Source organism: Pan paniscus, chromosome 2 (assembly GCF_029289425.2).
Source record: "Pan paniscus chromosome 2, NHGRI_mPanPan1-v2.0_pri, whole genome shotgun sequence".
NCBI classification, from domain to species: Eukaryota; Metazoa; Chordata; class Mammalia; order Primates; family Hominidae; genus Pan; species Pan paniscus.
In genome coordinates this window covers 112,118,064-112,145,986 of record NC_085926.1, presented here as the reverse complement: position 1 = coordinate 112,145,986, position 27,923 = coordinate 112,118,064, and the positions used below count along the sequence as shown (strand labels likewise).

The window sequence follows — 27,923 nt, the reverse complement described above, 5'->3', positions numbered from 1 at the left end:
TTCACGACAACCCAGAGAGAGAGATGTATTACCCTCACTATATAAATGAAGGTGCTGAGACTAGAATGGGTAGGTGAGCTTGCCGAGATCACACAACTGGGTGGTGCAAGAGTAAGGATTCAGGCAGCCTCTGTCTATTACAGCACACTCCCTTACTCAGAGATGCTGAGGTGCGAGTCTGGCTCTGGGCTCCCTAGCTATAGAGTCACACTGCCTGGCTAAAAATCCAGGCTCTACAGTTTAATAGCAATGTGACCTTGGGCAAGTCAATTAACCTGTCAGAGCCTCAGTTCCCTTATCTGTTTAGTGGAGATAATAACAACTACCTCAAAGGGTTGTTAGGAGGATTAAATGAATTAATATTTGTAAAGCACTTCAAATAGTGCCTGTCACATAGAAAGTGTCATGTACATTTTTGGTGGATAAATAAACAAATTTAATATTCCCTGATATCAGGAGGAAGGGGAAGACAACCATAAACTCACTGATATGAACAATCACTGATCCCTTGAGCTAGCACAATAATTATGACAACAATAACAATAATAATACCGTCTTTTGAATGTTTAGTATTAATCACTAGGCACTGTGACTTAAAAAAAAAAGTTTACAGAGAAAATATCATTCAATATTCATTACAGCCTTTTCGGGCAGAAATTATTATCCCCATTGTACAGATGAGAAAATTGGATCTTAGAAAAAACAAACCACGGGCCCATGGCTACACAGTTCAGTGGTAGAGCCGGGATTCAGAGCTGATCAGTCCGTTTCTCATGCCCGCGGACTTAATCACCAAGAACACTGCCAGTGCTGGGGTCAGCGGAGTCATCCACACCAGAAACGGCCCAGGGAGCTAAGAGCTCAGACACAAGGGGAGGGTCCCTGGCTCAGGGTCTGCAGGGGCGGCGCGCACAGTGCGAGGCTGGCAGGTCCCGGCCCGGGAATACCGCCGCGAGCGCAGCGGCCAGATGTTCAGAGGTGGCCCTGGGCCAAGCCTCTCTCTCCCGGCCAAGCCCAGCCCAGCCCTCCGGGTGCTTTGGCGCGGCCCTCGCCTGCAGTCGGTCACGTGCAATCGCTCCGAGAGGAAGTCAGAGGCTAAGCGGTCGGCCTGGGTGGGAATGCAGGGTCCCTGCAGGGCTCCAGGAAGCAGGGCGCCGGGCTTTCCCTCTCTGCCTCCCCACAGAGCCTGGAGAGCCCCCAGGTGAGCAGTGAACTTCTCACCCCAGCCGTGCTGGCAGAGTTCTTGCTGCATTATAGTGCCCTCCGATGGCCAATTCCGGTACAGCCTCCCTGTCGCAGTCGGCTTATGACAAGCGGGGGCCTCATTTATTCTAACAGTTTAATCATGTTTAAAAAAGAGCAAGAAAAAAATTACTGTAACAGTGTTAAATTGTAGTCTTGTCTCTTACTTCTTATCCAAGTGAACAAAAATCTTTGTCACAGAAGTTTTCCCTAATGCAGACTTTCTCAAAACCTGTCTAATCATAAGATGCACTTGCTTGTTAAAAATACACATTTCTGTTCTCACTGATATGTGGGAGCTAAGCTATGAGGATGCAAAGGCATAAGAATGATACAATGGACTTTTGGGACTTGGGGGAAGAATCCCCAAGGAGGGGGATTCGAGAGAGGACTTGCATCAGATGATGGGGAGTGGGGTGAGGGATAAAAGACCACAAATATGGTACAGCGTATACTGCTTGGGTGATGGGTGCACCAGGATCTCGCGAATCACCATGAAGAACTTATGTAACCAAATACTACCTGTACCCCAATAACTTATCGAAAAATAAAATAATTTCAAAAAAGAAGAAACAAAAATGCACATTTCTGGGTTCCACTTCAGAAGTACTAAATCAAAATCTCCAGAAACTAAGCCTGATATTCTGCATTTTAACAGGACCCCCAGGCAATTAACGGAATCGAGCGAATTGAGGAAACTCAGTTGTGGGCGCACGCAGTGCTCTGCAAGCGGTAACCACCCTTGCCATGCTGACTTCACTGAGGAAGCCCTTGTCCCCCACAAGAACTCAGAGAGCTGTCGATGCCCTTAAGAGGGAGGAGGGCACTCAGGAGAAACACACCTCAGAGGTGGGAGACATGGCTCTGCCACAATTTGCTGCAGAACCTTGGGCTCATAACTGACATCCTTGCATCTCTGCTTCCTCCTTTATGGATAGAGCCAGGGTTCCCTACACTTGCTGGCCCACTTCATTAATGGAGCCTCCAGGGAGTTGCTGAACATTATAGCATATTTAGGAAAGTATATAACTCTCAGTGGTCTGCTGAAGCCAGCTTATCATGGCTAGCGAGAGCTGATTGGCAAAATTTTAGAAACTTTTTGTGTCAGTTATTAAAGCTTTGGTGGTAGCTTAAAATAGGCCATGGTGGGAGTATTGACACCACAGAAATTGGCAAATAATACAAATTAGGGCTTTTTGTAAACTACAGAGCCTGTTGTTAGTCATTTACCAGCACACCACTGAATACACAGAAGGGTCAGGCTCTTTTACATCAGAGGACATTATGCAAGTGGAAGGCCTGGAGAAAGTGAGTTACAGCATTCCTTCCCCTTGCTGTTCAGTCATAGCAGCAGCAGGACTCAAGGCTCAGCCCCTCCTCCAAGGTGTCTCATAGTTACCACTAACAGCGAGGCCCTTGTAGACATATTGTACTGGAAGCCCCCGGCAGAGTCTAAAGCTCTGAGGAGAGTCAGAGGCCTAGAGAAACACCAGCTGCTACTTGACCTGCTCTTATATAAACCAAGGAGGGGATTTAAGAGAGGACTTGCATCAGATGAAGGGAACTAGGTTGTTGTAGCCTCCCAAGAAGTGGGTAGCAGGATCTTAATTTGACCTTATCAAATTTTTCCCTTTTGAGAAAGAAGCCACCTTTGTCATACAGCATGGTGTCAAGGCCAAGTCCTGCACCATTTACCTTCATCTCAGAACTCACAGCTAACTGTAATCTGCCCTTTTGGGAATGCAAATGTTACTACTCTACAACAAGATGCACAAGAGGCAGATTCGGGCAGTGCTGGCGCATAGGAGCAGGGGAAACACACAGGAGGAGCCTCAGGAAGCCTTGCCCAATCCCTTCGAGCCCAGCATCTGTCCTTCCTTTCCTTAATCCCAGGCCTTGAGGTGCACAACAAGGGTTAAGGAGGCTCCAGGTTCCTTGGAAACAGACAAGACAAAAAATGTTGAGCCATAGGTAGATCCAGCTTATACCTTAGATCCCTGAGCCTGGCCAGGATTAGAAGGGAAGGAAGCCTTCCCCTCTTACAGGAAAGGAGGCCTTCGTGACCCATGAGGCAGACAGTTAACAGTTTCTTATTACTTTCTTTGTACAAGGACCTATGGAGAATATCAAGGTTGTAAGAAGATTTGATCCTGAAGTAACTAAAATTATATGGAGCTCTCTCTCTCCAGCCACGAGGCAAATTCAGTCATGAGGCAAGACAGCTGCATGCAGGAGGGCATTGTAATTGATTTGCATAGAAGTGCTAAGAGTTCATAGTTAGAAGTCTCTGTACATGATGGAAAGAAGTGGGAAGGTGGCTGGAAAGTTCATCTGAGATTAATGGAGGGCAAGATTGAGTTGCCCAGGGAGGAAGAAGGAATGATTAATTGAACAAAGACACCAGTCTCTGACTATTGAAGAGTACTCATCACCAGGCCAGTGTGGCTGGAGCTGTGAGTGAGTGTCAGGATCAGTGGGAGGTCAGATTGGCAACGTAAGTTGAGGCCATGTTGGAGAAGGCTGAGCTTGGTTTATAGGCGAAAGAGGAGCCATCAACAGTGTATTCATTTTCTATTGCTGTGGAACAAATTATCACATATTTAGAGGCTTGAACTGTACCCATTTTTATCTTGCAGAGTCTGTAAGTCAGCACCGTGTACACAGTGTAGGTAAGTTCTCTTCTCAGGATCTCGCAGGGCTGAAATCAAGGTGTAGACTGGGTTGTGTTCTCATCTGGAGCCTGAGGTCCTCATCCACACTCATTCAGGTTGTTAGGAGTATTCAGTTCCTTGCAGTTGCAGGACTGAGGTCTCTACTTTCTAGCTGACTGTCAACCAGTGCTGTTCTCAGCTCCTGTAAGCCTTTTGCCATCTCCTAAAAAATGACCCTCTCCAAAACATAGCAGTTTGCTCCTTCAAGGCCAAGAGGATAATTTCTCAGTCCCCTTTAAGGGCTCACCTAATTAGGTCAGGCCCACTCAAGATAATCTCCCTTTTGATTAACTCAACCTCAACTGATCAGTAATCTAATCACAGGAGTGATATTACATTATAGTCACAGGTTCAGCCTACACTCAACGGAGGGGATTGTACGCGGCAGAAATCTTGGGGCCATCCTAGAGTCCTGCCTATCTCAGATAATTTTCAGCTGGGGAGATGGGGAGACGTGATGAGATTTATTTTTGGAACCTGGCAGCAGGAGACCAACGAGGAGGCTGTAGCCATCATAGAAATCAGGTAGCAGGAAAGGGATAGGTGGATAAATAAATGGGGAAGATATCGCAATGGATAAATTTACAGGACCTGGAATGTTCCTCCCCCGTCTGACCTCATGGCTGGCTCCCTCTCCTATCACTCACTTCCCTGCTCACTCTGTGTTAGTTTTACCTCCTCCCTGGTTCTCTAACACATCACCCAGTGTATTTCTTTCATGGTACTCTTCATTTTATATTAACATATTTGTTTCCTTTTTTATTGTTCATTCACTCCACTTAACTCTAAGCTCAAAGAGAACAGGGACAATGTGCCTTTTGCACACCTCTGAATACCTGGAATGAGGCCTGGCGTATAGTTGGGACTCAATAAATATTGAATAAAGATTAAATGAATAAATGACCAAGGCTGAGCACGGTGCCTCACACCTATAATCCTAGCACTTTGGGAGGCCGAGGAGGGTGGATTGCCTGAGTTCAGGAGTTCGAGACCAGCCTGGGCAACATGGTGAAACCCCATCTCTGCTAAAATACAAAAAATTAGCCAGGCATGTTGGCAGGCGCCTGTAGTCCCAGCTACTCGGGAGGCTGAGGCAGGAAAATTGCTTGAACCCGGGAGACAGAGGTTGCAGTGAGTTGAGATCGCGCCACTGCACTCCAACCTGGGCGACAGAATGAGATTCCATCTCAAAATAAATAAATAAATAAGCAAGCAAGCAACTTATATGAAAGGGTCCAGGGAGAGTCAAAAGGTCTAAGTACTGGGTCTGGGTGTCTTCAAGAAAGGCAGTAAGTGAAACCAGATTGAGAGGTTTGGGGAGTTGGGGAGATCAGTTTTAGACATCTTGAGTTTGAGTTGACTGTGGAACATTTGTCCAGCTAAGTCCTACGGGCAGCTGGAAATGCTGGTGAAGAATTGTCACAAAAAAAACACAACGATGTCCAATAATAGTAAGGAACTGGGCTTTGGTTATGTAAAAGAATGAAAACTGGATTTTAAAATAAGCCTTCACTGGACATTCCTCATTTCTATTTTTAAAACATCTACTACTTAGAGGAGCTGTCACAATGAAGGTTATAATTTATATTAGGATACAAGCAGGAGGTAAATATCCTCTTTAGGTATGTTCTATCATTGTCTGAAAACCTGCAGGAGACGGTAAAGGCACACCGACCAGCACCCAGAGTGTTCAGAGTGAAGGGTGTGTGACAGTAAGGCCGGTTATGCTGGGCGATCAGGTAGAACCGATAAAGAAGCTCTCCAGCAATCCAGTGATCCTGTGTTAACTTTTTTATTCTTCCCCTTCTGAGTTCATCTCCCTCAGTAAGTTCTTCATTCATCTTATCTCAAACTTTCTGCTATTTTTGACCTTTCTGCTTTTCTCTCTTCCTCTAACTAAATTATATTTCTCATGCCATATGTATCAACCTGATTATTTCTCTACGAACTTCTTTCATCTGGTCTTTTGAAAAGTTCCCCTCACTGGACTTGGTGTCTCACGCCTGTAATCCCAACACTTTGGGAGGCTGAGGCCAGAGACTTGCTTGAAGCCAGAGAGTTGCTTGAGCCCAAGACTTTGAGACTAGCCTGGGCACCAAAGTAAGACCCCATCTCCACAAAAAAATAAAATAATTAGGCAGGCGTGGTGACGGCACAGGCATATAATCCTAGATACTCAGGAAGCTGAGGTAGGAGGATCTGATTCCAGGAGTTGAACTGCAGTGAACAGTAATCATGCCACTGCACTTCTGCCTGGGTGACAGAGTGAGACCCTGTCTCCAAAAACAACAACAACAACAACACAGAAAGAAAAAGTACCCCATTCCATCTCACCATGCCTATCCCCTCTCCCCTTGCTTTTTCAGGTACACTGCAGTGGTCATGCCCGTTCACTACCAGCATGGCACGGGACAGAGCTCCTGTCGGCGCGTGGCCCTCATGATCACGGCCGTCTGGGTACTGGCCTTTGCTGTGTCCTGCCCTCTTCTGTTTGGCTTTAATACCACAGGTAACAGTGATGGCTTCACTTCTAGCATCCATGTGATTCACAGCACAGCTGAATGACTGGCTGTGAGTTGTGCTCAGCCCTGAAATTTCTGACCCCCGGTCAGTGTACTTTGCAATTAAATGAGAATGCCACAGAATGCAAAGCTTTGGCCTTTGTGGGTTATAAATAAAATATAAAGCAAAACCTCATCAATTATTGGCACAGGGGGTAAAGTTCTGCCCCAATTAATGAAAAGTCTGGCTCATCTTTATTTTGAAAGAAATGTCATTGTATTCATTTGCAGAAATGTACCAGTTAAAAAAACCAAGATATATATTAATAATTCAGGCAAGGTTTGCTAATAAAAAGATAACAATTCATAACAGACCTACAATGCAAAATAACACATTGTAAAAGTCTTATAGTAGGATATATACTTCTAACTTTTTACTCAATAAGAATAATTTCCAATTCTTCAGAACTAACCAGTATAGATTCCCAAATTCCTGGAGAGTATATTTTCTATTTTTAATATAAAAATTCTGGGTATGATGGTTGGCACATGGTACATCTCCTGGGTGGATGGATGGATGGACAATGTATATGTCTGAAATGCTCGGGATTTTAAGCATGACACCAATACCTCAGATGAATCAGTGCCTTCTGTGTTTGTACCATGTCCATCTTTTAGCGTCACTAGTTTTTTTTCTTTTTCTTTTTCTTTTTTTTTTTGTTTTTGAGACCAAGTCTCGTTCTGTCACCCAGGCTGGAGTCCAATGGCACAATCTAGGCTCACTGCAACTTCTGCCTCCTGGGTTCAAGCAATTCTCCTGCCTCAGACTCCCAAGTAGCTGGGATTACAGGCACCCACCACCACGCCCCACTAATTTTGTATTTTACTCTGTTGGCCAGGCTGGTCTCAAACTCCTGACCTCAAGTGATCAGCCCGCCTCAGCCTCCCAAAATGCTGGGATTACAAGTGTGAGCCACCGCGTTCGGCCAGCCTCAGTAATTTAACGTGTCGAATGAAAGGTATTAACCCACATAGTAACATGATGGGTATTGACAATATACACTGCGTGCTAAGGAGAAACTGCTTGATTAGTGTTCCAGTGGTCATCTGGATTTCTTATTTTGTCCATTTGAATTGATTCATTCAATGCCTATATTCCAGGTTTGTAAATGTCTAGTATATATGTACTAGTCACATAGCCATGTGCTTGTGTGTATGCAGATATTATATGTAACATATTACATATAAATACAGGCAAATTCTAACTTTAAGTAATCTTCCAAGTGTCATTTGCTGGACAATGATTTAGAAGTCAAAATATATTTTGGAAGATAGGTATAGGCTCTGGAGTAAGTAAAATCTAAGTCCAAACTCCAAATCAAAGTCCAGACTTACTAGCTGTCTCTCCTTAAACAAGTTACTTAACTTCTCTGAGTTCCTCATTGGTAAATGTGGGATAAAATTACAGTGGAGCATACACTTGAGTGAATTAAAATATGTAAACTTGATCTACATATTTAGTTAAGACATTTTTAATATTTATTTGTATATATGACCCCCTACAAATGAGCCCAGCAATTTTATCTCTAAAATTATATGTTCCATAGGAACTCTACAATATATGATATATTACTATATGTACCATACAACTTATTACTCTGCAGGGTTATAATAAAACCATGTATATCTTTATATGTGATTCAGATTTTCAAGGCAAATTTGGAGTCTATATAATTTTCACTTTATTTATTGACTTTAGAATCTAAGACTACATATAACTCCACTCCAACTTCTTCAGAGAGATTTTTGCCATTAAATGAGGATTAAATTGGGATAACATATGTAAATATGCCAAGCACGTACCGCCTACTCAAGGCTGGCTTGTTTCTCTGCCACAGTAAAGGTAACTAGCCAACTTATCAACAAATATTTGCCTGTTCAACCCAGGCTATTCTCAAAATATGGTGATGTTATCTTTGCGTTACTGTTTACCATTCATTATTTTGTTATTTTAACTGAATGACACTTTATACACACAAACATGCACACATTGCCCAGTACAAAGCAACATCCCTTAACACAGCTATAGAGGCTGACTCTGTGGCGCTAAAATATCATTTTTTGTGAATGCTAAATGTGCTTTATGAGTTAGTCTGATAACTAAGTCACCTTCTGTAACCTTGTTTCTATATGAAAATGCATTCTTAGTTGGAAATTCTAGTGTGGGAAACTCACCACTGCTAGACCAAGGCACTGCTTACCCGCTAGCCAACAGCAAATCCCTGCCAACATCTGCTGAGCTGACTGTGGTTCCCCTGACTCATTCTTGGTGGAGGCGGTCTTATTCACTCTCACAGACACACCACCCTGGAAACAGTTGAAACAATCTCAAAAGCTGACATTAGACTGAGTTCTCGGTTAATGTCGACACCCAGAGTGAAGAAGAATGATGAATTTGCAGTGTTGTTGCCCCCAGTGAGATCATTATTGTTCCAGAAACAAAATTCAGGGAAGTTTTTTCCAAAAGGATTTTTAAGTATAGAATTGAGAAGGCAGAAAAGGCCTGTGACTTAGTATGTGCGCTCTCACTTCTCTCTCGTCTCTCACAATCGCTCTGTCTTTTACATTTAAGTTTATTAATAGCACTCTAGCAAGCCTTCCAATTATTCATATATTGTGTTAAAGTGTCAGGTTCCACTGTAAGAGCTCAGTAGATATTAGCTGGTGTTATGGTTGTTATTATTTATTGGAAAAGTTTATACATCAAAATGTAACTATACATCTGCAGTCGTAAGAGTTCTGCTGATGGTTTTAGAGATCAGTCGCCCCTTCCTAGAACACAGTTAGGGGACTTAGTAAGTGAAGCTCAGGCCCAGCTGTCCTCCTCTGTCTCAAGCTGACCTTCACTGTACAGCTTCATTATCTTGATAGATGTGGGTTCCTGCAGCAATTCTCTCATCTATAAGGAAGTTCCCAACTTCATTTGAAAGCCCAATATAAAGGACTCTTCTCAGTCATTTTTTCTACTCCTTCTGTGGAAAATCAAGGGGGAGAGGGCAGGATCCTGCCAATAACACCTGATATTGGAAGCAGCTGGACTTTCACTAATAAGTGCAACACAAAAAAAGAACTTTCTGGCAGAGCTCTTCTTTTAATGCCATAGGCTGCCACACGCAATTGTGAATTATTAGAGAACATAAGATACAGAAAAGTTGAACTTCAGTCTCTTCCAACTTGGAGTTGCTCCTGTTCTCAGATGAAAGGTCAATATGAGGCAGGGTTTTGGGTGAGAGAGTTCGAGGCGGGGGCCTGGCTGGCCAGGGTTGCCTTAACTCCCAGCAGAGGCCCAGCAGTCTAGGCAAATATCACATCATCAACAGACCCTGATACAGCAGAGCATGGTGTGCTGGTGCCAAAGGAAACTCTGAAGATCCCTGAATGAGCAGCCCAACCCTTTCACTGCATAGATAAGAAAAATAACTAGTATTTAAATTCCTGCTAAATCAGAAAGCTATTGTGTTATTTTTAAAAATCTAGAATGAATAAGCAAAGAGTGAATAAGCTGATGATAAGGGTTTAAGAAATCTTCAAGGGAGGAGAAACTTAAAGTTAAGAAAACTGTATCAGCTGGCTTGATTTTCCTTTGAAAGAAGGAAATGGAGGAGTGCTATTTATTTGATTTCATCAATTGAACATCTCACCTAGTTTTCAGAGCACTAGAGCTAGGTTGGGGGAGGGGGAGCTTAGTTGCACAAAAAGTTAAGAGAATAGTAGAAGCACAAAATTAAAAGAATAACAGGCCCATCCTAAAATCAGATTCATTGGCACCGCATGTCTTTGGAATCAAGTTGGGGTCAAATCCATCAATGAATTTGAAGTTCATGAATCTTTCAAGTAAACCTGCTCTGAGCCAAGCTGTTCACATCATGGTGGATCTCAGTTTCCCAACACAGCCTGCAAAAGCCTCATAGATGCCTTTGCCTATTTCACCCAGCACAGTGCTTTAAACATAGTACGTACTCCACAAAATTTGTAGAATGAGTAAATAGATGACTCTTCATCATCATCCTTTCTTCCTGAAATGTTGAGATTAGTTGGGATAAGCATCTCCAATCTCAGAGGAGGAGTAACCTACCCTCCCCCGGCACAGGCCTTCTCCATTATCCTCTGGTCAGTGAGTGCTCATGTGTTTATATAAAATGCTCATTTGTACATTTTGCTCATTTATTTATTATTTATGCACTTGCTCAATAACTATTGTGCTAACAAAACAACAGTCTTGCAGTTAAATCATCAAAACAAGGCACCTCATCTCCTGGGGAAGTGTCAGCTTCTGGGGGGCATTGCAGCCTTCCTTACCTCTTTGGTACACAGCAGAGAAGGTTTCAGAACTGCTGCTGTGTGGCGCATCACTGTGCCCTGCCAACAGGACACACACCCAGGGCCAGGCCTGCTGGGGGCTGGGGCAGGCCCTACTCATTGGCCACCCACCTCCAGTGTCACTCTGCCTGCAATGGGGACATTCTGGAAGAGGCTGCAATGCTTGATCTAAGGAAGGGAAGCTGTTTGCTTAGATAGGGGAGGAAGGAAGAGATGGCAATGCAGGTTCTGTGATTATATGTGAGAGCCTTCGTTGACTAGGGACCCTGAAATAGCTATATGCCCTCTCAACTCTCTCTTTCAATATTTTTAATGGAGAAATAAATGCTTGCACATAAAACATTCATAAGGTGTCCATGAGATACATACATACTTATATGTAGGTCTCCCTTCTACCCCAGATTACTACATTCTCCCATCTCCCTCCCTAGAAACAAACATTAATATTCTTGCAAGATAATGCTTGCAACCGTGTGCATGTCCATACACAAATATGTTTATGTATGTGTATGTGTATTCATTATTACACAAATAGAAGCATACCATACCCCTATCTGACCCTGACTTTTTAAAAGAAGTAGCTCATATATAAAATTTAGAGGTCAGCCTCCCAGAACCCAGAGTGGGTAGGAAAAGGTAGAAAGTTAGGTGGAGGGACCAACAGGGAATATCCAGGACACCAAGGATGGCAACAAGATGGGCAGTGCCACCCCACTGGCCTCTTCTCACATGTGAGACATGTGAAACGCCTCCTTATCACAGGCAGGGTTTAAAACCATAGTCAGACGCTGACAACAGAAAAGCTGACTTCAGAGAAGGAGCAGATCACCACCAACGTGGCTCCCTAGAGATTCTGAAAGACCACGCACTGCCACCCTATCCCTCTCCCCAACTCCATCACCCCCAAATACCAGCAGATGCCAATTTGGTGAACTATACGGAGCCTATGAGCCATTTTCTTTTCTTTTCTTTTCTTTTTTTTTGAGGCAGAGTCTCGCTCTATCGCCAGGCTGGAGTGCAATGGTGCGATCTCAGCTCACTGCAACTCTGCCTCCTGGGTTCAAGCGGTTCTCCTGCCTCAGCCTCCTGAGTAGCTGGGATTACAGGTGTGTGCTACCACACCGGCTAACTTTTGTATTTTTAGTAGAGACGTGGTTTCACCATGTTGGTCAGGCTCGTCTTGAACTCCTGACCTTGTGATCCACCTGCCTCAGCCTCTCAAAGTGCTGGGATTACAGGCGTGAGCCACCATGCCTGGCCCCTATAAGCCATTTTCTAAAGGATGATGACATAGGCTTTGGTGAAACAACATGAAATTTACCTGAATTTTACCTCCTCTTCAGAGAACCAGAGAATTTAGGAGTAGCTTGTAAAGATTCTAGTGGCAAAGATGTCAGTAAAATGCATCACTGGTCACTGAGCACACTCTTTTCATTTTAGTTCTTAGCTGTTATTTCCTTCCTTCTCCCACAAATATTGCTCCCTATAAGTCTGTCTCCAAATTCCCATTTCAGATGTTACCTTCCCTTTCAGTTCAAAAAGCTCAGGGGAGAGAAATAATAAATAATAAATAAATAAATATTAAGAATAGCTACCATTTATTCTCATTAATTCTCACAACTACTATACAATATTTCTAGGCTTTTTCTTTTAACAGATAATAAAACTGAAGCTTTGCATATTTAAGAAATGTGTCAGCTGGGTGCAGTGGTTCACGCCTGTAATCCCAGCACTTTGGGAGGCCAAGGAGGGTGGATCACCTGAGGTGGGGAGTTTGAGACCAGCCTGACCATCATGGAGAAACCCCTTCTCTACTAAAAATACAAAAAAATTCGCTGGGCATGGCAGCCCATGCCTGTAATCCCAGCTACTTGGGAGGCTGAGGCAGGAGAATCGCTTGAACCTGGGAGATGGAGGTTGTGGTGAGCCGAGATCGAGCCATTGGATTCCAGCCTGGGCAACAAGGGCAAAATTCCGTCTCAAAAAATTAATTAATTAATTAATTAATTAAACGTGTCCAAGATCACACAGTTAATAAATAGCAGACCTGAATCTCACACTGAAGGCTCTCTGGCTTCCACCTACCTCAGAAGACCAAGAAGCAGAATAAGGGTCCTACATGGCCACTGCCCTCTCCCCACCAGCCCACACCTGAGGCTTCATCTTCCAAGGCCAACTTTGAGGTTGGAGAATCCCCAACCCTTTATGAAGACTGGCCGGGTGTACCAACAGTTGTTGCTCACAGTGCTGGATGAAGCACAGATGTTCCATGTTACAATGGTAAAGAGGGATGGGGAGTTAAAATTATAGAAAGAACATTGGCTTGGGCATAAAACTGGCTGCAAGAACATATTTTTCAGGTGCAGCCTTGGGCTACTTACTGAACCTCTCTAAGCTTTAATCTGCTCATCTGAAAAGAGAGACAGTAATAATGGCACCTGTCTCATATAATGTTGCCATAATTATTAGGTGGGATAAGGGGTACAAAGCTCTTGGCTCATCGCCTGGCAGATATTAGTTTGCTTTTCTTTTCTTTTTCAAGATGGGGCACGTTTCAGGCCCATCTTGGGCCTTGGAGGAATCTCAGCATCTGCTATGAGGAAGGCAAAGCTAGAGGGACCTCCCAAGGAGAAATGGCAGGAACATTTCAGGATATAAAGCAGGGACAAGGACCCTTCTAAGTGCACATTCTCCATGTCACAATATCATTACCTGCCTTTTTCCCATCCCACCTCTGACAAGTGCTGGGATTCCCTGAAAAATCAAATCTCTGTCTTGTATTCAGCCGCCATCTGCCCTCCATCCCAGATTCAAAATTGGAGAACTGGCATTCTCAGCAAATAAGGCTTCTTCCTTTCATTGCATTCAAACAATTCTCCAATGCCTCCGCACCAGCAGGCCCTTTTCTGAGGGCTGCATCCCTCCTGGGAGCCTCTGCCCTGTTGCCCTGTAATGCTCTCCCCAGCCTCCCAGGCTGCATGTCTCTGTGTGACACTTGTGACATCCTATGAAAGGGATCATCTGTCTATCTAGACTGTTTGCTCCCTTGAGAGAAGACATGGTGTCTCATTCATCTTTGTAGCCCCAGTGTCTGGCGTATGATTGTTGGTAACTTTTTATTTTAAGCAAGCTGTAAGAAACTCAAAGATGAATTAGACCTTCTACCCTCAAGGACCTGACAGTATACGTATCTGAGACTGCATCCTTCCCACCCCCTGTGCAGCAGAAAGTGCAGGCACCACATGTGACATGGAGCCGTGTTTTATGCTCCTTACTGAGTTATGATACTTGCTAACTGCTTTACCTTCCCCCTTCTCATCCACAGGGGACCCCACTGTCTGCTCCATCTCCAACCCTGATTTTGTCATCTACTCTTCAGTGGTGTCCTTCTACCTGCCCTTTGGAGTGACTGTCCTTGTCTATGCCAGAATCTACGTGGTGCTGAAACAAAGGAGACGGAAAAGGATCCTCACTCGACAGAACAGTCAGTGCAACAGTGTCAGGCCTGGCTTCCCCCAACAAGTAAGTACCCTGGAGGGGGTAGAGGGAAGACAACACCCAATCTCCTGACTTCCCAGCCTGTGTCCAGCAGTGCATGATTTTGCCGTTTAGCTAAATTGGAGACACAAATCTGACACCCACTTTGGAATCTGCTAATATTGGCTGCGCTTTGAAGGTAGGAAATCCAATCTCAAGAAAACATTGATAGTTGCCTCTAGAGCCTGCCTTACCTGGCAAAGTGATTGGATAGCTCCTGGGCTTGTTCTGCTTCCCTTCAAAGTCTTTCATTTTCCCCAAATGGGCAGCAGCTCAGATGTCCCACAGGTTTTGAAGTTTAAGTGCAGCAGTTGTACCTTGCTCTGCTGGTGGGTTCCCAGAACTGACTTTTTGTCTAAACCACTCATGCCAAGAATCACTGGGGTCCATCAAAGCCTTTTTTCCTTACTGGATCTGTCTGTGTGTCAAGGAACTGACAAGCTGGTGGGATAGGGTGCTGATAAAGCATTTTATTGGATCTTTCTAGGCTCTGAAAAGAAATGTCATTGCCTCTGCAATGATCTTCTAATTGCTAGGGCTTTAATTTCTCCTTACCCCATTGCCTGGCACTTAGTAGTTTTCCCATGATGTACTTGAAGCATGAATGGATATATACCGATCACTTGAAATCTACTAGGGAAGGGACAGTGGTAACATTAAACAGCATCTGCCTTCATGGAGCTTAGAATCTAGACAAGCAAATAAAGCACCCCTCCACTCAATGTTAATGAAGATCCCAGAGCTGAATAGGATGTTTGCCAAATGTGAGGTGAAGACAATTAAGCACTCAATTATGAAGTGCTCTGGAGGTTATAGAAGAGAAAACCCAATATGCTCAGTGATATGGTTTGGCTGTGTCCCCACCCAAATCTCATCTTGAATTGTAGCTCCCACAATTCCCATGTGTCATGGGAGGGACCCAGTGGGAGGTAACTGAATGATGGGGGTGGGTCTTTCCCTTGCTGTTCTCATGATAGTGAATAAGTCTCACGAGATCTGATGGTTTTATGAAGGGGAGTTTCCCTGCACAAATTTTCTCTTGTCTGCTGCCATGTAAGACATGCCTTTCACCTTCCACCATGATTGTGAGGCCTCCCCAGCCACATGGAACTGTGAATCCATTAAACTTCTTTTTCTTTATAAATTACCCAGTCTCAGGTATGTCTTTATTAGCAGCATGAAAACAGGCTAATACACTCAGGGAAGGGCTCCATAGACAGAGTAAGAATTGAGTTTGATCTTGAAGACAGATCCAATTTGGGTGTCTAGATTAATCTTTGATGACCTAGATAATCTTTTTTTTTTTTTTTTTTGAGACAGAGTCTCGCTCTGTCACCCAGACTGGAGTGCAGTGACATGATCTCAGCTCACTGCAGCCTGTACCTCCTGGGTTCAAACGATTCTCGTGCCTCTGCCTCCCGAATAGCTGGGATTACAGGTGCCCACCAACACATCTGGCTAATTTTTGTATTTTTAGTAGAGACAGGGTTTTTCCTTGTTGGCTAGGCTGGTCTATAATGCCTGGCCTCAAATGATCTGCCCACCTCAACCTCTCCAAGTGCTGGGATTACAGGCATAAGTGCCCAGCCTGATGACCTACATTATCTCTGATGACCTGTTAAGGTCTTTGATGATGTCAAAAGTATGAATGAAGGTCAGACTCTTAAGTTGAAGTCCCAAGGCTTGAGTGAAACAAGACTATTAATCCCCATGAAAGAGGAGATCAAGACCCAAGGCTGAGGATATGAAAGTATTGCATTCAAAATATTATCATGTCCCATGGCTACCAATGACATGGCTAGACCCACAACTAACTGTTCCTTCTTCTACACCCCCTGCCCAGTCTTCTTGTCTGCACCTGCACCCCATTCAGCAGTTGTCAGTAAGGGCCTGATTTCCATCACATGCCACAGGAAAAATGGTAAGTGGGCCATGTCTGATCATAGAGAAAGAATAAGAGACCTTTTCCCACAATACTGGCTTATCTTGATTCTACTCTCACCCCAGAATGAAACCTTACCCTGATTCCCACACATATATCTATAAGACAAGATCTGAAATTCTTCCTAATTTAAGCTTCAGAATAGAATTCATCAGAAGATATTGAGAAAGCATATGACTATTGGACTTGACCTTAGTGACTGGAGCCAATGACTCTTGCACACGGTGTGACAATGCCATCCAAGGCCACCTGCATTAGAGGAAACAGACGTCAAGGGAACACACATGGACAGAGCAAAAACCAGGCAGAGAAAGGAAAATTTCAAGTGCCATATTTACCACTGAATGTGGGAAAAACCAAGACAACTTCATGGTCACCATTAGCCTTGTTCTTCCAATTCAAGCCAGGCCTGCCTCGCCCAGCTAGCAGAGTGCAGAATGGAGTCTGGAGGTGTTAGATATGAGAACAGTATTCCTCTCTGAATTCCACATTAGAAATAAAACTTCAAAAATTTGTAATAATTAAGGTCTGAGCTTTGTTCAATCTCGGTATAGTTAATGACTTTTTACACAGGCCTGGTGTGGTAATTGGAGATAATCATTTTAAACGATAATAGCTATGCAGCTCAAAGTTGCCTATGGCTGATCCAAGGTCTAAGGAGGCTTCAAGGCCAAGAGGAGGAAAAATATTAAATACAAAAGAGAGATCAGACAGCCAAGAGACTGGCATTTCCAAGAGTGTGGAGAATTAGGTTCTGTCCTGCCATCTGGGAGTGGAGGGCTCTGCCAGCCAGACCCAGAGGAATCCAGTGTTTCCTCATGTCAGTCATGGAAGTAGTGATCAGGTTTTGCAGACAGAGCTGAAAAATACACTCACCAATATATAATCTTGGAAGAATCATTTTCCTACTATAGGACTGAATTTCCATATCTGTAAAATGGAAACAGGGTATACTAGATCAATATTTTCAAATATGAGATTTTTTTGTTTTTGTTTTTGTTTTTGTTTTTGAGACAGAGTCTCACTCTGTTCCCCAGGCTGGAGTGCAGTGGTGTGATCTCAGCTCACGGCAGCCTTGAACTCTTGGGCTGCACCCAGCTAATAATGAGATTTCTTAGGCAATCCCAAGAATTTGTTTCCCATCCCCTAGTTTTAGAAATAATGCGTTAGAAGTCAAATATTGTCACTTTAAGAAGATCAGTAGGTGCCAGTTTAATTGTAAACATAATCTTGGGGCCGCGTGTGGTGGCTCACGCCTGTAATCCCAGCACTTTGAGAGGCCAAGGTGGGCAGATCACCAGGTCAGGAGTTCGAGACCAGCCTGACCAATATGGTGAAACCCCATCTCTACTTAAAAAAATACAAAAATTAGCCAGGCATGGTGGCATGCACCTATAATCCCAGCTACTCAGGAGGCTGAGGCACAAGAATCACACCCAGGAAGTGAATGTTGCAGTGAGCCGAGATTTCACCACTACACTCCAGCCTGGGCAACAGAGGGAAACTCCATCTCAAAAACAAACAAACAACAACAACAACAAAACAACAAAAAAACACACCATAATCTCTGTTGTAAATAGGCATTCAGATAAAATGAAATATGCTTATTTTAATTATTAGAAAATGCCATCAAACTAAAAACCAAAAAATGTTAAATATGTATTCTCTTAACTTGATGTCATGTTAAGTGAAATAAGCCAGACATAGTAAGACAAATATCACATGTTCTCAATCACATATGGAAGCTAAAAAAGTGGTTATTGTGAAAATAGAGAGTAGGTTCATGGTTACCAGAGGCTAGGAAGTAGATGGGGGAGGGGGCGAGAGAGAGAGGTGGATTCATGGGTACAAACATACAATTAAATAGAAGGGACAAGTTCTAGTGTCTAATAGCACAGTAGGGTGACTACGCTTAACAGCAGTTTTTATATATTTCAGAATACCTAGAAGAAAAGATTTGAAATGCTCCCAACACAAAGAAATGATAATTGTTTGAAGTGATGACTAGCCTGATTTGATCATTACACATTGTATGCATGTATCAAAATATTGCATTTGCCCCACAAATATGTAAAATTATTATATATGAATTTTTAAAATCTTCAAGAAAAAAATGTATATTATTCTAGAATTCCTAAGAATACCTCTGTGGAGCACCATTTTAAAAAAAACTCTAGGCCAGGTGCAGTGGCTCATGCTTGTAATCCCAGCACTTTGGGAGGCTGATGTAGGTGGATCACTTGGGGTCAGGAGTTCGAGACCAGCCTGGCCAAAATAGTGAAACCCCATCACTATTAAAAATACAAAAATTAGCCAGGTGTGGTGGTGGGCGCCTGTAATCCCAGCTACTCAGGAGGCTGAGGCAGGAAAATCACTTGAACCTGGGAGGCAAAGGTTGCAATGAGCCGAGATCCTGCCACTTCACTCCAGCCTGGTGACAGAGTGAGACTTTGTCTTAAAGAATAAATAAATAAATAAAAATTTAAAAAACTTAAATTGGCTGGGCATGTTGGCTCATACCTGTAATCCCAACACTTTTGGAGGCCAAGACAGGAGGATCACTTGAGCCCAGGAATTTGAGACCAGCCTGGCCAACATAGCAAGACCTCATTTCTACTTAAAATAATAAATAAATAAATAAATAAATAAATAAATAACACTAAATAGTCTTGAAGACCGCTTGCATTCATTCATTCATTCTGAGTATGTACAATGTGCCAGTTCTGTGTATCTAGAAGACTGCTTCCCTGAACTAAAGAAACCAAAGCGAGGGGTTTTTGTTGCTGACACTGACTAACTTACGTAGAAAACAAATTTACTGGAAAGCTGTCAGGTGGCTCACAGGCTCAATGAGAAGGCTGAAGAACAGCTTCAGAAAGATGCTATTCATGCCTAAGAAATAATCTAGTTAGAAAACCTAACACACTGGACATTGAATGCCACCACTACTAGAGGAGTTCTGAAGTCTCCCTGCTTCACAAGTTCCAGTTCAAAGTCTCAGGTGTGAATCTGCAATTGACTGGGCTTGGTGCATGTGCCTGAGCTCTAGCTGCATGGGAATGGAGGTATGAAGTGAATATCTGGCTTTTATGGTATCAGTAATGGGAGTTGAAGAGTTGAGTTCTGCCTCCTGTTCAAGACTGGCACAATAGTCTGATTCTTCAAACATGAAAAGAAGTTCAAGTTGGGCACACACACATCTCCCCCTCCATACCAGAAAAGTTAACATATTTCAGTTTTCCATTCTCAGAGGCTACTCATCCCAAACCCATTTTTCCCTATTTCTTTTCAGTTTTCCATTCTCAGAGGCTACTCATCCCAAACCCATTTTTCCCTATTTCTTTTCAGTTTTCCATTCTCAGAGGCTACTCATCCCAAACCCATTTTTCCCTATTTCTTTTCTGTTTTACAAATGAAGCTCAGAGATATTAAATTAACTTGCCTAAAGATACATCTACTAAGTAAGAGAGCTGAGAAGAAAATCCTGGGTTTTCTTTTTTTTTTTTTAATTTCTATTATGGAAGTTTTCAAAAATAAAAAAGTAGACAAATATAACAACCCCCCCAGTAGCCATCAGGCAGCCTCAGTCGTGATCAATTCGTGGTCAGTCTTATTTCATCTACAATCCCACCTACGTTCACACATCCCCACTGGATTGCTATGAAGCAAATACTAAACACCGTATTATTTCAACCCAAAATATTTCTGCAAGATCCTCTAAAGAATACAGACTGTTGGCCAGGCACGGTGGCTCACGCCTGTAATCCCAGCACTTTGGGAGGCCAAGGTGGGCAGATCACATGAGGTCAGGAGTTTGCGACCAGCCTGACCAACATGGAGAAACCCATCTCTACTAAAAATACAAAATTAGCCAGGCGTGGTGGCACATGCCTGTAATCCCAGCTACTTGGGAGGCTGAGGCAGGAGAATCTCTTGAACCCGGGAGGCAGAGGTTGCAGTGAACCGAGATCACACCACTGCACTCCAGCCTGGGCAACAAGAGCGAAAGTCTGTCTCAAAAAAAAAAAGAATACGGACTGTTTTATAAGACACATAACCACAATACCACATCACACTAAAAAATTAATAGTTTTCTAATATCATTAAATGTCCAATTGATGTTCAAATTTCCCCAATTGTCTTGTAAATTATTTTACAGTTGGTTTGTTTGAATCAAAATTCAAATAAGGCACATATTTTGCAACTGGTAAGTATTGTCATTGTTGTTGTTAAAATTTATTTGTTGAAGAAACTGAGTCATTTGTCTTGTGGAGTTTCCCACACTCCACATTTCGGGGCTTATGTCATAGTGGTGTCACTTAATGTGTTTCTCTGTATCACCAGGTCATTCTAACTCAAAAAGGCCAGACTACAATTCTGTGCTACCCTGCTCAAGAGGTTGTTGTGATTATCAAATGTTCTATATGTGGTGGGTGCTGCTTTTTTTTTTTTTTTTTTACTTTAAGTTCTGGGGTACGTGTGCTGAACGTGCAGGTTTGTTACATAGGTATACATGTGCCATTGTGGTTTGCTGAATCTATCAACCTATCATCTAGGTTTTAAGCTCTGCATGGATTAGGTATTTGTCCTAATGCTCTTCCTCCCCTTGCCCCCCATCCCTTGACAGGCCCTGGTGTGTGATGTTCCCCTCCCTTTGTCCATGTGTTCTCACTGTTCAGCTCCCACTTATGAGTGAGAACATGTGGTGTTTGGTTTTCTCTTCCTATGTTAGTTTGCTGAGGATGATGGTTTCCAGCTTCATCCATGTCCCTGCAAAAGATATGAACTCATTCTTTTTTATGGCTGCATAGTATTCTATAGTGTATATGTGCCACATTTTCTTTATACAGTCTATCATTGATGGGCATTTCACTTGGTTCCAAGTCTTTGCTATTGTAAATATTGCTGCAGTAAACATACATGTGTATGTGTCTTTACAGTAGAATGATTTATAATCTTTTGGATATATACCCAGTAATGGGATTGCTGGGTCAAATGGTATTTCTGGTTCTAGATCCATGAGGAATCGCCACACTGTCTTCCACAATGGTTGAACTAATTTACACTCCCACCAACAGTGTAAAAGCGTGCCTATTCTCATCCTCACCAACATCTGTTGTTTTCCAGACTTTTTAATGATTGCCATTCTAACTGGCCTGAGATGTTATCTCATTGTCATTTTGATTGCATTTCTCTAATGACCAGTGATGACAAGCTTTCTTTTATATGTTTGTTGGCTGCATAAATGTCTTCTTTTGAGAAGTGTCTATTCATATCCTTTGCCCACTTTTTAATGGGGTTATTTTCTTGTAAATTTGTTTAAGTTTCTTGTAGATTCTGGATATTAGACCTTTGTCAGATGGATAGATTGCAAAAATTTTCTTCCATTCTGTAGGCTGCCTGTTCACTCTGATGATATGGTGGGTGCTTTTTAGTTGTAAAGTCTAAAGCAAATTTCATTTCCCTTAACTTCTCATGGTCCCACCACTCCCTCAGATGTTCCCTTTGTAGGTTTCCCACAACTGTGTTGCCGTCTTCCTTCTTTGAATTCTCTGGCCCTTTCAGGAACATTCAGAAGATAAACAATACCCCCAGAAATGTCAAGATTCCCTCTTGTCACACCTGCAGACCCTCTCTCCTGACCCGGCACATCTGGAGCTGAAGCGTTACTACAGCATCTGCCAGGACACTGCCTTGGGTGGACCAGGCTTCCAAGAAAGAGGAGGAGAGTTGAAAAGAGAGGAGAAGACTCGGAATTCCCTGGGTCCTACCATAGCGCCCAAGCTCAGCTTAGAAGTTCGAAAACTCAGCAATGGCAGATTATCGACATCTTTGAAGCTGGGGCCCCTGCAACCTCGGGGAGTGCCACTTCGGGAGAAGAAGGCAACCCAGATGGTGGCCATTGTGCTTGGTAAGTTTGGGTTGGCTTGAGCTGTGTTGGGTTGGGTTAGGTTGTGTTAAGTTAAGTGGAGCTTGTAGAAGATGCTAAGGTAGCCACATTTGAGAGAAATCGGAAATTTGATGACAGTAATACTTATCAAATGTTCACAATATAATTGAAAAGTATTTGTGTATAAATGCTAACTCTGGTGGAAATTCAAAAGACCTAGGCTGAAATTTATGAAGCTGAACAAGCCACTTAACTGCGCTGTCCATTATATGGAGCTACAACACATAAATCAAACAATAAGTAAGATAATGATTCAATAAAACTGTCTGGTACATATTGGATATTTAATAAATGCTTAGTTATTTAAAATATTAAGTGATAAAAATAAGAATGCAAAACACTATTGTGATATGGTATGATAAAATCTAGATTACTTTAGGCCGGGCATGATGGCTCAAGCCTGTAATTCCAGCACTTTGGGAGGCCAAGGTGGGCAGATCACAAGGTCAGGAGATCGAGACCATCCTGGCTAACACGGTAAACCCGTCTCTACTAAAAATGCAAAAAATTAGCCAGGCGTGGTGGTGGGCGCCTGTAGTCCCAGCTACTCAGGAGGCTGAAGCAGGAGAATGGCCTGAACCTGGGAGGCAGAGCTTGCAGTGAGCCAAGATCGCGCCACTGCACTCCAGCCTGGGCGACAGAGCAAGACTCCATCTCAAAAAAAAAAAAAAAATCTAGATTATTTTAAATACAGAGTAAAAAAGACTGGAAAGAAATTCACCAATATATCAAAAGTGATTGTCTTTGAGTGGTGGGTGCTTATTCCTTTTTTCCTACTTCTCTGTATTTACCAAGCTTTCCATAATGCATACAATCAAGATTTTTTGTTTTTTGTTTTTTTGAGACATGTTCTGACTCTGTTGCCTAGGCTGGAGTGCAGTGGCACAATCATAGCTCACTGCAGCCTTGAACTCCTGGGCTCAAGCAATCCTCCTGCCTGAGCCTCCCGAGTAGCTAGAACTACAGGCGTATGCCCCCATGACCAGCTAATTTTTTTAATTTTTATTTGTTTTTTGTAGTGACAGGGTCTCATTACGTTGCCCAGGCTGGTCTCAAACTCATGGCATCAAGCAATCCTCCCATCTCAGCCTCCCAAAGCACTGGCATTATAGACGTGAGCCACCACACCCTGCCAGAATCAGGGGTAATTTTTATAGTCATAAAATATGAAATTTATTTATTTATTTTGAGACAGAGTCTTACTCTGTCACCCAGGCTGGAGTGCAATGGCACGATCTTGGCTCACTACGACCTCTGCCTCCTGGGTTCAAGTGATTCTCCTGCCTCAGCCTCCCAAGTAGCTGAGATTGCAGGCATGCGCTACCACACCCGGCTAATTTTTGTATTTTTAGTAAAGACAAGGTTTCGCCATGTTAGTCAGGCTGGTCTTGAATTTCTGACCTCAGGTGATCCACCCACCTTGGCCTCCCAAACTGCTGGGATTACAGGTGTGAGCCACTGTGCCCAGCCTGAACTTTATTTAAATAAAGAAATTAAAAATGAATAAATCACAGGTATGCTATAGAGTTAGTGAAGGCAGTTCATCCTGTTCAGTGTCACTGACAAACCCCAACTCTCTCCTGTATCAGGGAGTTTACTAGAACTCCTAGATGTAATCTCCTCAACAGCAGGAACGATGTCAGTCACATCTTTAAGGTCTTCATACCTATCAGTGCCTAGGATCATGTTTTGCATAGGTAGGTATTAAATAAACGTCTGAATTGAATTGAAAAAGAAAAAGACTAGTAAAGAACTACCTAGAGACCCAACTAGAAAACTGATTTAGTAACAAAGGCCAAAGTGAATGAAAGACATTAGCATGCAGTTTTCTCACCTAAAAAAGTTTGGCTAATCACACCTATTTCATAGGGTTGGGTTTTTTTTGTTTTGTTTTGTTTTTTTGAGACGGAGTCTTACTCTGTCACCCAGGCCGGAGTGCAATGGCGCAATCTTGGCTCACCACAACCTCTGCCTCCCCGGCTCAAGCAACTCTCCTGCCCCAGCCTCCCGAGTAGCTGGGATTATAGGCACGCACCACCACGCCCAGCTAATTTTTGTATTTTTAGTAGACATAGGGTTTCACCTTGTTGCCCAGACTGGTCTTGTACTCCTGACCTCAGGTGATCCACCCGCCTCGGCCTCCCAAAGTGTTGAGATTACAAGCGTGAGCCACCACACCCGGCCTAGGGTTGTTATAAAAAAAAGTAAGTGGGTATGCAAAACTTCCAGCTTAGTGGCTGGCATAAAGTAGACAACCGTGAGTCGTTCTCATGTTATAACAAAAGGAGTAAGCAAATCCCTTACCCAGTTTCTCTCTTATTTGGCAACTTAGGGGCCTTCATTGTCTGCTGGCTGCCCTTCTTCTTGACCCATGTTCTCAATACCCACTGCCAGACATGCCACGTGTCCCCAGAGCTTTACAGTGCCACGACATGGCTGGGCTACGTGAATAGCGCCCTCAACCCTGTGATCTATACCACCTTCAATATCGAGTTCCGGAAAGCCTTCCTCAAGATCCTGTCTTGCTGAGGGAGCAGAAGAGGGAACACTCTTTGTACCCATTTCTAGCTGCCAGGCTGTTGGCCCACTCAGAAAGACTGTGCAGTGTCCTCCGGCATGCAGTAGGAAGAAGATTCCTGGAGCCAGGATGTCCCTGCTTGTCAGGTATAACCAGATGTGTCCTCCAAAACAGAATATTCTACCTCCCCAGCTAAAATCTGACTTCATTCTGACAATCTTCAAATGACTGGGGAGCTTCCAAGTGATAAGCAATAATTCAGAAAGAAGCTGATAAAACATGACTCACACAAAATTGTCATCAGAGGCATGATTCATTACACTGAAGGAAAATGAACAGATCTCATCATTCTCAACTTGCAGGGGTCCTTGAAATCAGCCAGTAAACCACCTTCTAGAACAGCCAGTCTGTCTTCCTTCAAACCTCTAATTAACTGTCAGGCTAACCTTGTACTTTTACGGGCCCATTCCTCTTGGTCATTTCTTTCCTTCACTGTATCTGGAAATGTGAATGGCAAGGCCAGTGCTTCTACCTCTCTGTAGAATCCGATGGGCTACATTTGGTGAGGTGAATTTCTCACACCAAGAGAAACAGTGTCCCACATTGGGATGGGGGCTTCATTTCAAACTTTGCTACCCTTGTATTTTAGCTTTAGCTAAGAAGGCTTTTTGATTCCATTCCTTTACTCTCTAGAGAAAATCTCAGAGTCTCAAATTCCAGAATCATTCAAGATGGGGATATTTTCTGAAGACGGAATGACACATCCCATTGTAGTTTCACTGTTGAAACTTATGGTTCAGAACATACCTTAGATATGCTTTTCATAACACTACCAAATTTTCCTACCCAGGGCATCTCCATTTCTGCTTAACAGGGACCCAATATAGTGGACCACATCATGACATTTTGGGCAACAGTGGACCACATATACAACGGTGGTCTCATAAGATAATAATGGAGCTGAAGAATTTCTGTCACTTAATGATGTCATAGCTGTTGCAACATCATAGCTCAATGCATTATTTACATGTTTGTGGTGACGCTGGTGTAAACAAAATGATGCTGCCAGTCATGTAAAAGTATACAATTGTGTACAGTACATATTACTTAATATTGATAATAAATGACTATGTTACTGGTTTATGTATTTACTATACTAAACTTTTCACCACTTTAGAGTATGCTTCTACTTATTTCAAAAAAGTTAATCATAAAACTGCCTCAGGCAGGTCCTTCAGGAGGTATTTCAGAAGAAGGCATTGTTATAAGGGATGACAGCTCCCTGCGTGTTATCGCCCTTGAAGACCTTCTAATGGGACAAGGTGTGGAGGTGGGAGACAGGGATATTGATGATCCTGACCCGGTTTAGGCCTAGGCTAATGTGTGTGATCATGTCTTAATTTTTAACAAAGCAGTTTGAAAAGCAAAAAATAGTTTTAAAAATAGAAAAAAATATATAGAGTAAGTATATAAAGAAAGAAAATATTCTTGTCCAGCTATCCAGTGTGTTTGTGTTTTAAGCTAAGTGTTATTACAAAAGAGTCAAAAATGTCAAAAAAATTTTAAGTTTATAGGTAAAAAAGGGACTGTAAGCCAAGATTAATTTATTATTGAAGAAAGAAAAACTTTTAAAATAAATTTAGTGTAGTCTGGGTGTACAGTGTTGATAAAGTCTATAGTAGCATACAGTAATATCCCAGGCCTGCCCATCCACTCACCGCTCACTCACTGACTAACCCAGTCTTAACAGCTGAACTCAGCTTCCAGTCTGCAAGCTCCATTTATGGTAAGAATCCTATATAGGTGCACCATTTTTTGTCTTTTATATCATATTTTTACTGTATCTTTTCTACATGAGTTATACAAATACTCCCCATTGTGTTACAATTGCCCACAATATTCAGCACAGTTACATGCTGTCTGGATTTATAGCCTAGAAGCAATAGACTACACCATATAGCCTAAATTGTGTAGTAGGCCATATGATCTGGGTTTGTATAAGTATACTACATGACGTTTGCACAGCAATGAGATCACCTAATGATGCATTTCTCAGAACATATCCCTGTAGTTAAACAATGTGTGACTGTACTCTCAGACTCTGAGACTCACTAAGTAGTGTCCACAAAGTGCCAGCCACTTCCCCAGGTTCTAGATATACAACAATGAATAACACAGCTCCTGCCCTCAGGGAGCTCATTTCCTGCTTTTATATTTGCCCATTTACTTGTCTAAGGGTGGTAGGAACTCACCTGGACTGCCAGAGGGCCTCAGGACTGATGGCACCAGGCGGGGTGGCTGTCCAAAGCCATCACATGGACAGTCTTTGCAAAGTCCTGGTGCAGATCCTAAACGTCACCCCTCCAACAACTGAGATTAAAGGTATAGCAGAAATAATTTGTAAATGTTATTCAAAACCACATTTAGAAGGAACCTGAATATTCTCGCCATTTAACTTCTCACCTACAGAAGCTATTTTTATTGATTGCAGAATCAAGATACAATTTATAGATAATTTATGAAATATCCTGAACTTCAGTAAATTTACTTTTAAAAGCTGTTAGTGTGTAGCCATGACAGATACCTGCTGCAATGCTGTTAAAACTTTATTTATTTATTTTTTTATTTTGAGATGGAGTCTCCCTCTGTCACCCAGGTTGGAGTGCCGTGGCACAATCTCAGCTCACTGCAACCCCCGCCTCCCGGGTTCTAGCGACTCTCCTTCCTCAGCCTCCCGAGTAGCTGGGATTAGAGGTGCGTGCCACCAAACCTGGCTAATTTTTTATATTTTTGGTAGAGACAGGGTTTCACCATGTTGGCCAGACTGGCCTTGAATTCCTGACCTCAAGTGATCCTCTCACCTCGGCCTCCCAAAGTGCTGGGATTACAGGTGTGAGCCACCATGCCCAGCCTGCTGTTAAGACTTTAAAGTACACTAGGACTTTACAAGGAATCCAAGGCCTCCCTTGCCCTGTCTTTATTCCTCTTGCCCTTAAATATATAATAAGGAAATACATACACTCTCGAGTTGCTTACCTGTTACTCGTGAATGCTTTTAATGCCAGCATTTTTTTTTTTTTTCGAGACAGAGTTTCGCTCTTATTGCTCAGGCTGGAGTGCAATGGCACGATCTCGGCTTACT

At 42.9% G+C, this 27,923-nt stretch overlaps 1 protein-coding gene across 1 annotated transcript in view; it reads left to right on the top strand.

Annotated features, from left to right (window-relative positions):
- The window catches only part of DRD3 (dopamine receptor D3), a 51,871-nt gene extending 25,054 nt beyond the window's left edge, over positions 1-26,817 (top strand). The window contains exons 4-7 of the mRNA XM_003825120.5: positions 6,320-6,462; positions 14,160-14,356; positions 21,942-22,224; positions 24,596-26,817. Coding sequence (XP_003825168.3) covers positions 6,320-6,462; positions 14,160-14,356; positions 21,942-22,224; positions 24,596-24,792 — 820 coding nt within the window. The 3' untranslated portion in view covers positions 24,793-26,817. The remainder of the gene's footprint in view (positions 1-6,319; positions 6,463-14,159; positions 14,357-21,941; positions 22,225-24,595) is intronic.
- Positions 26,818-27,923: the final 1,106 nt, after the last annotated feature.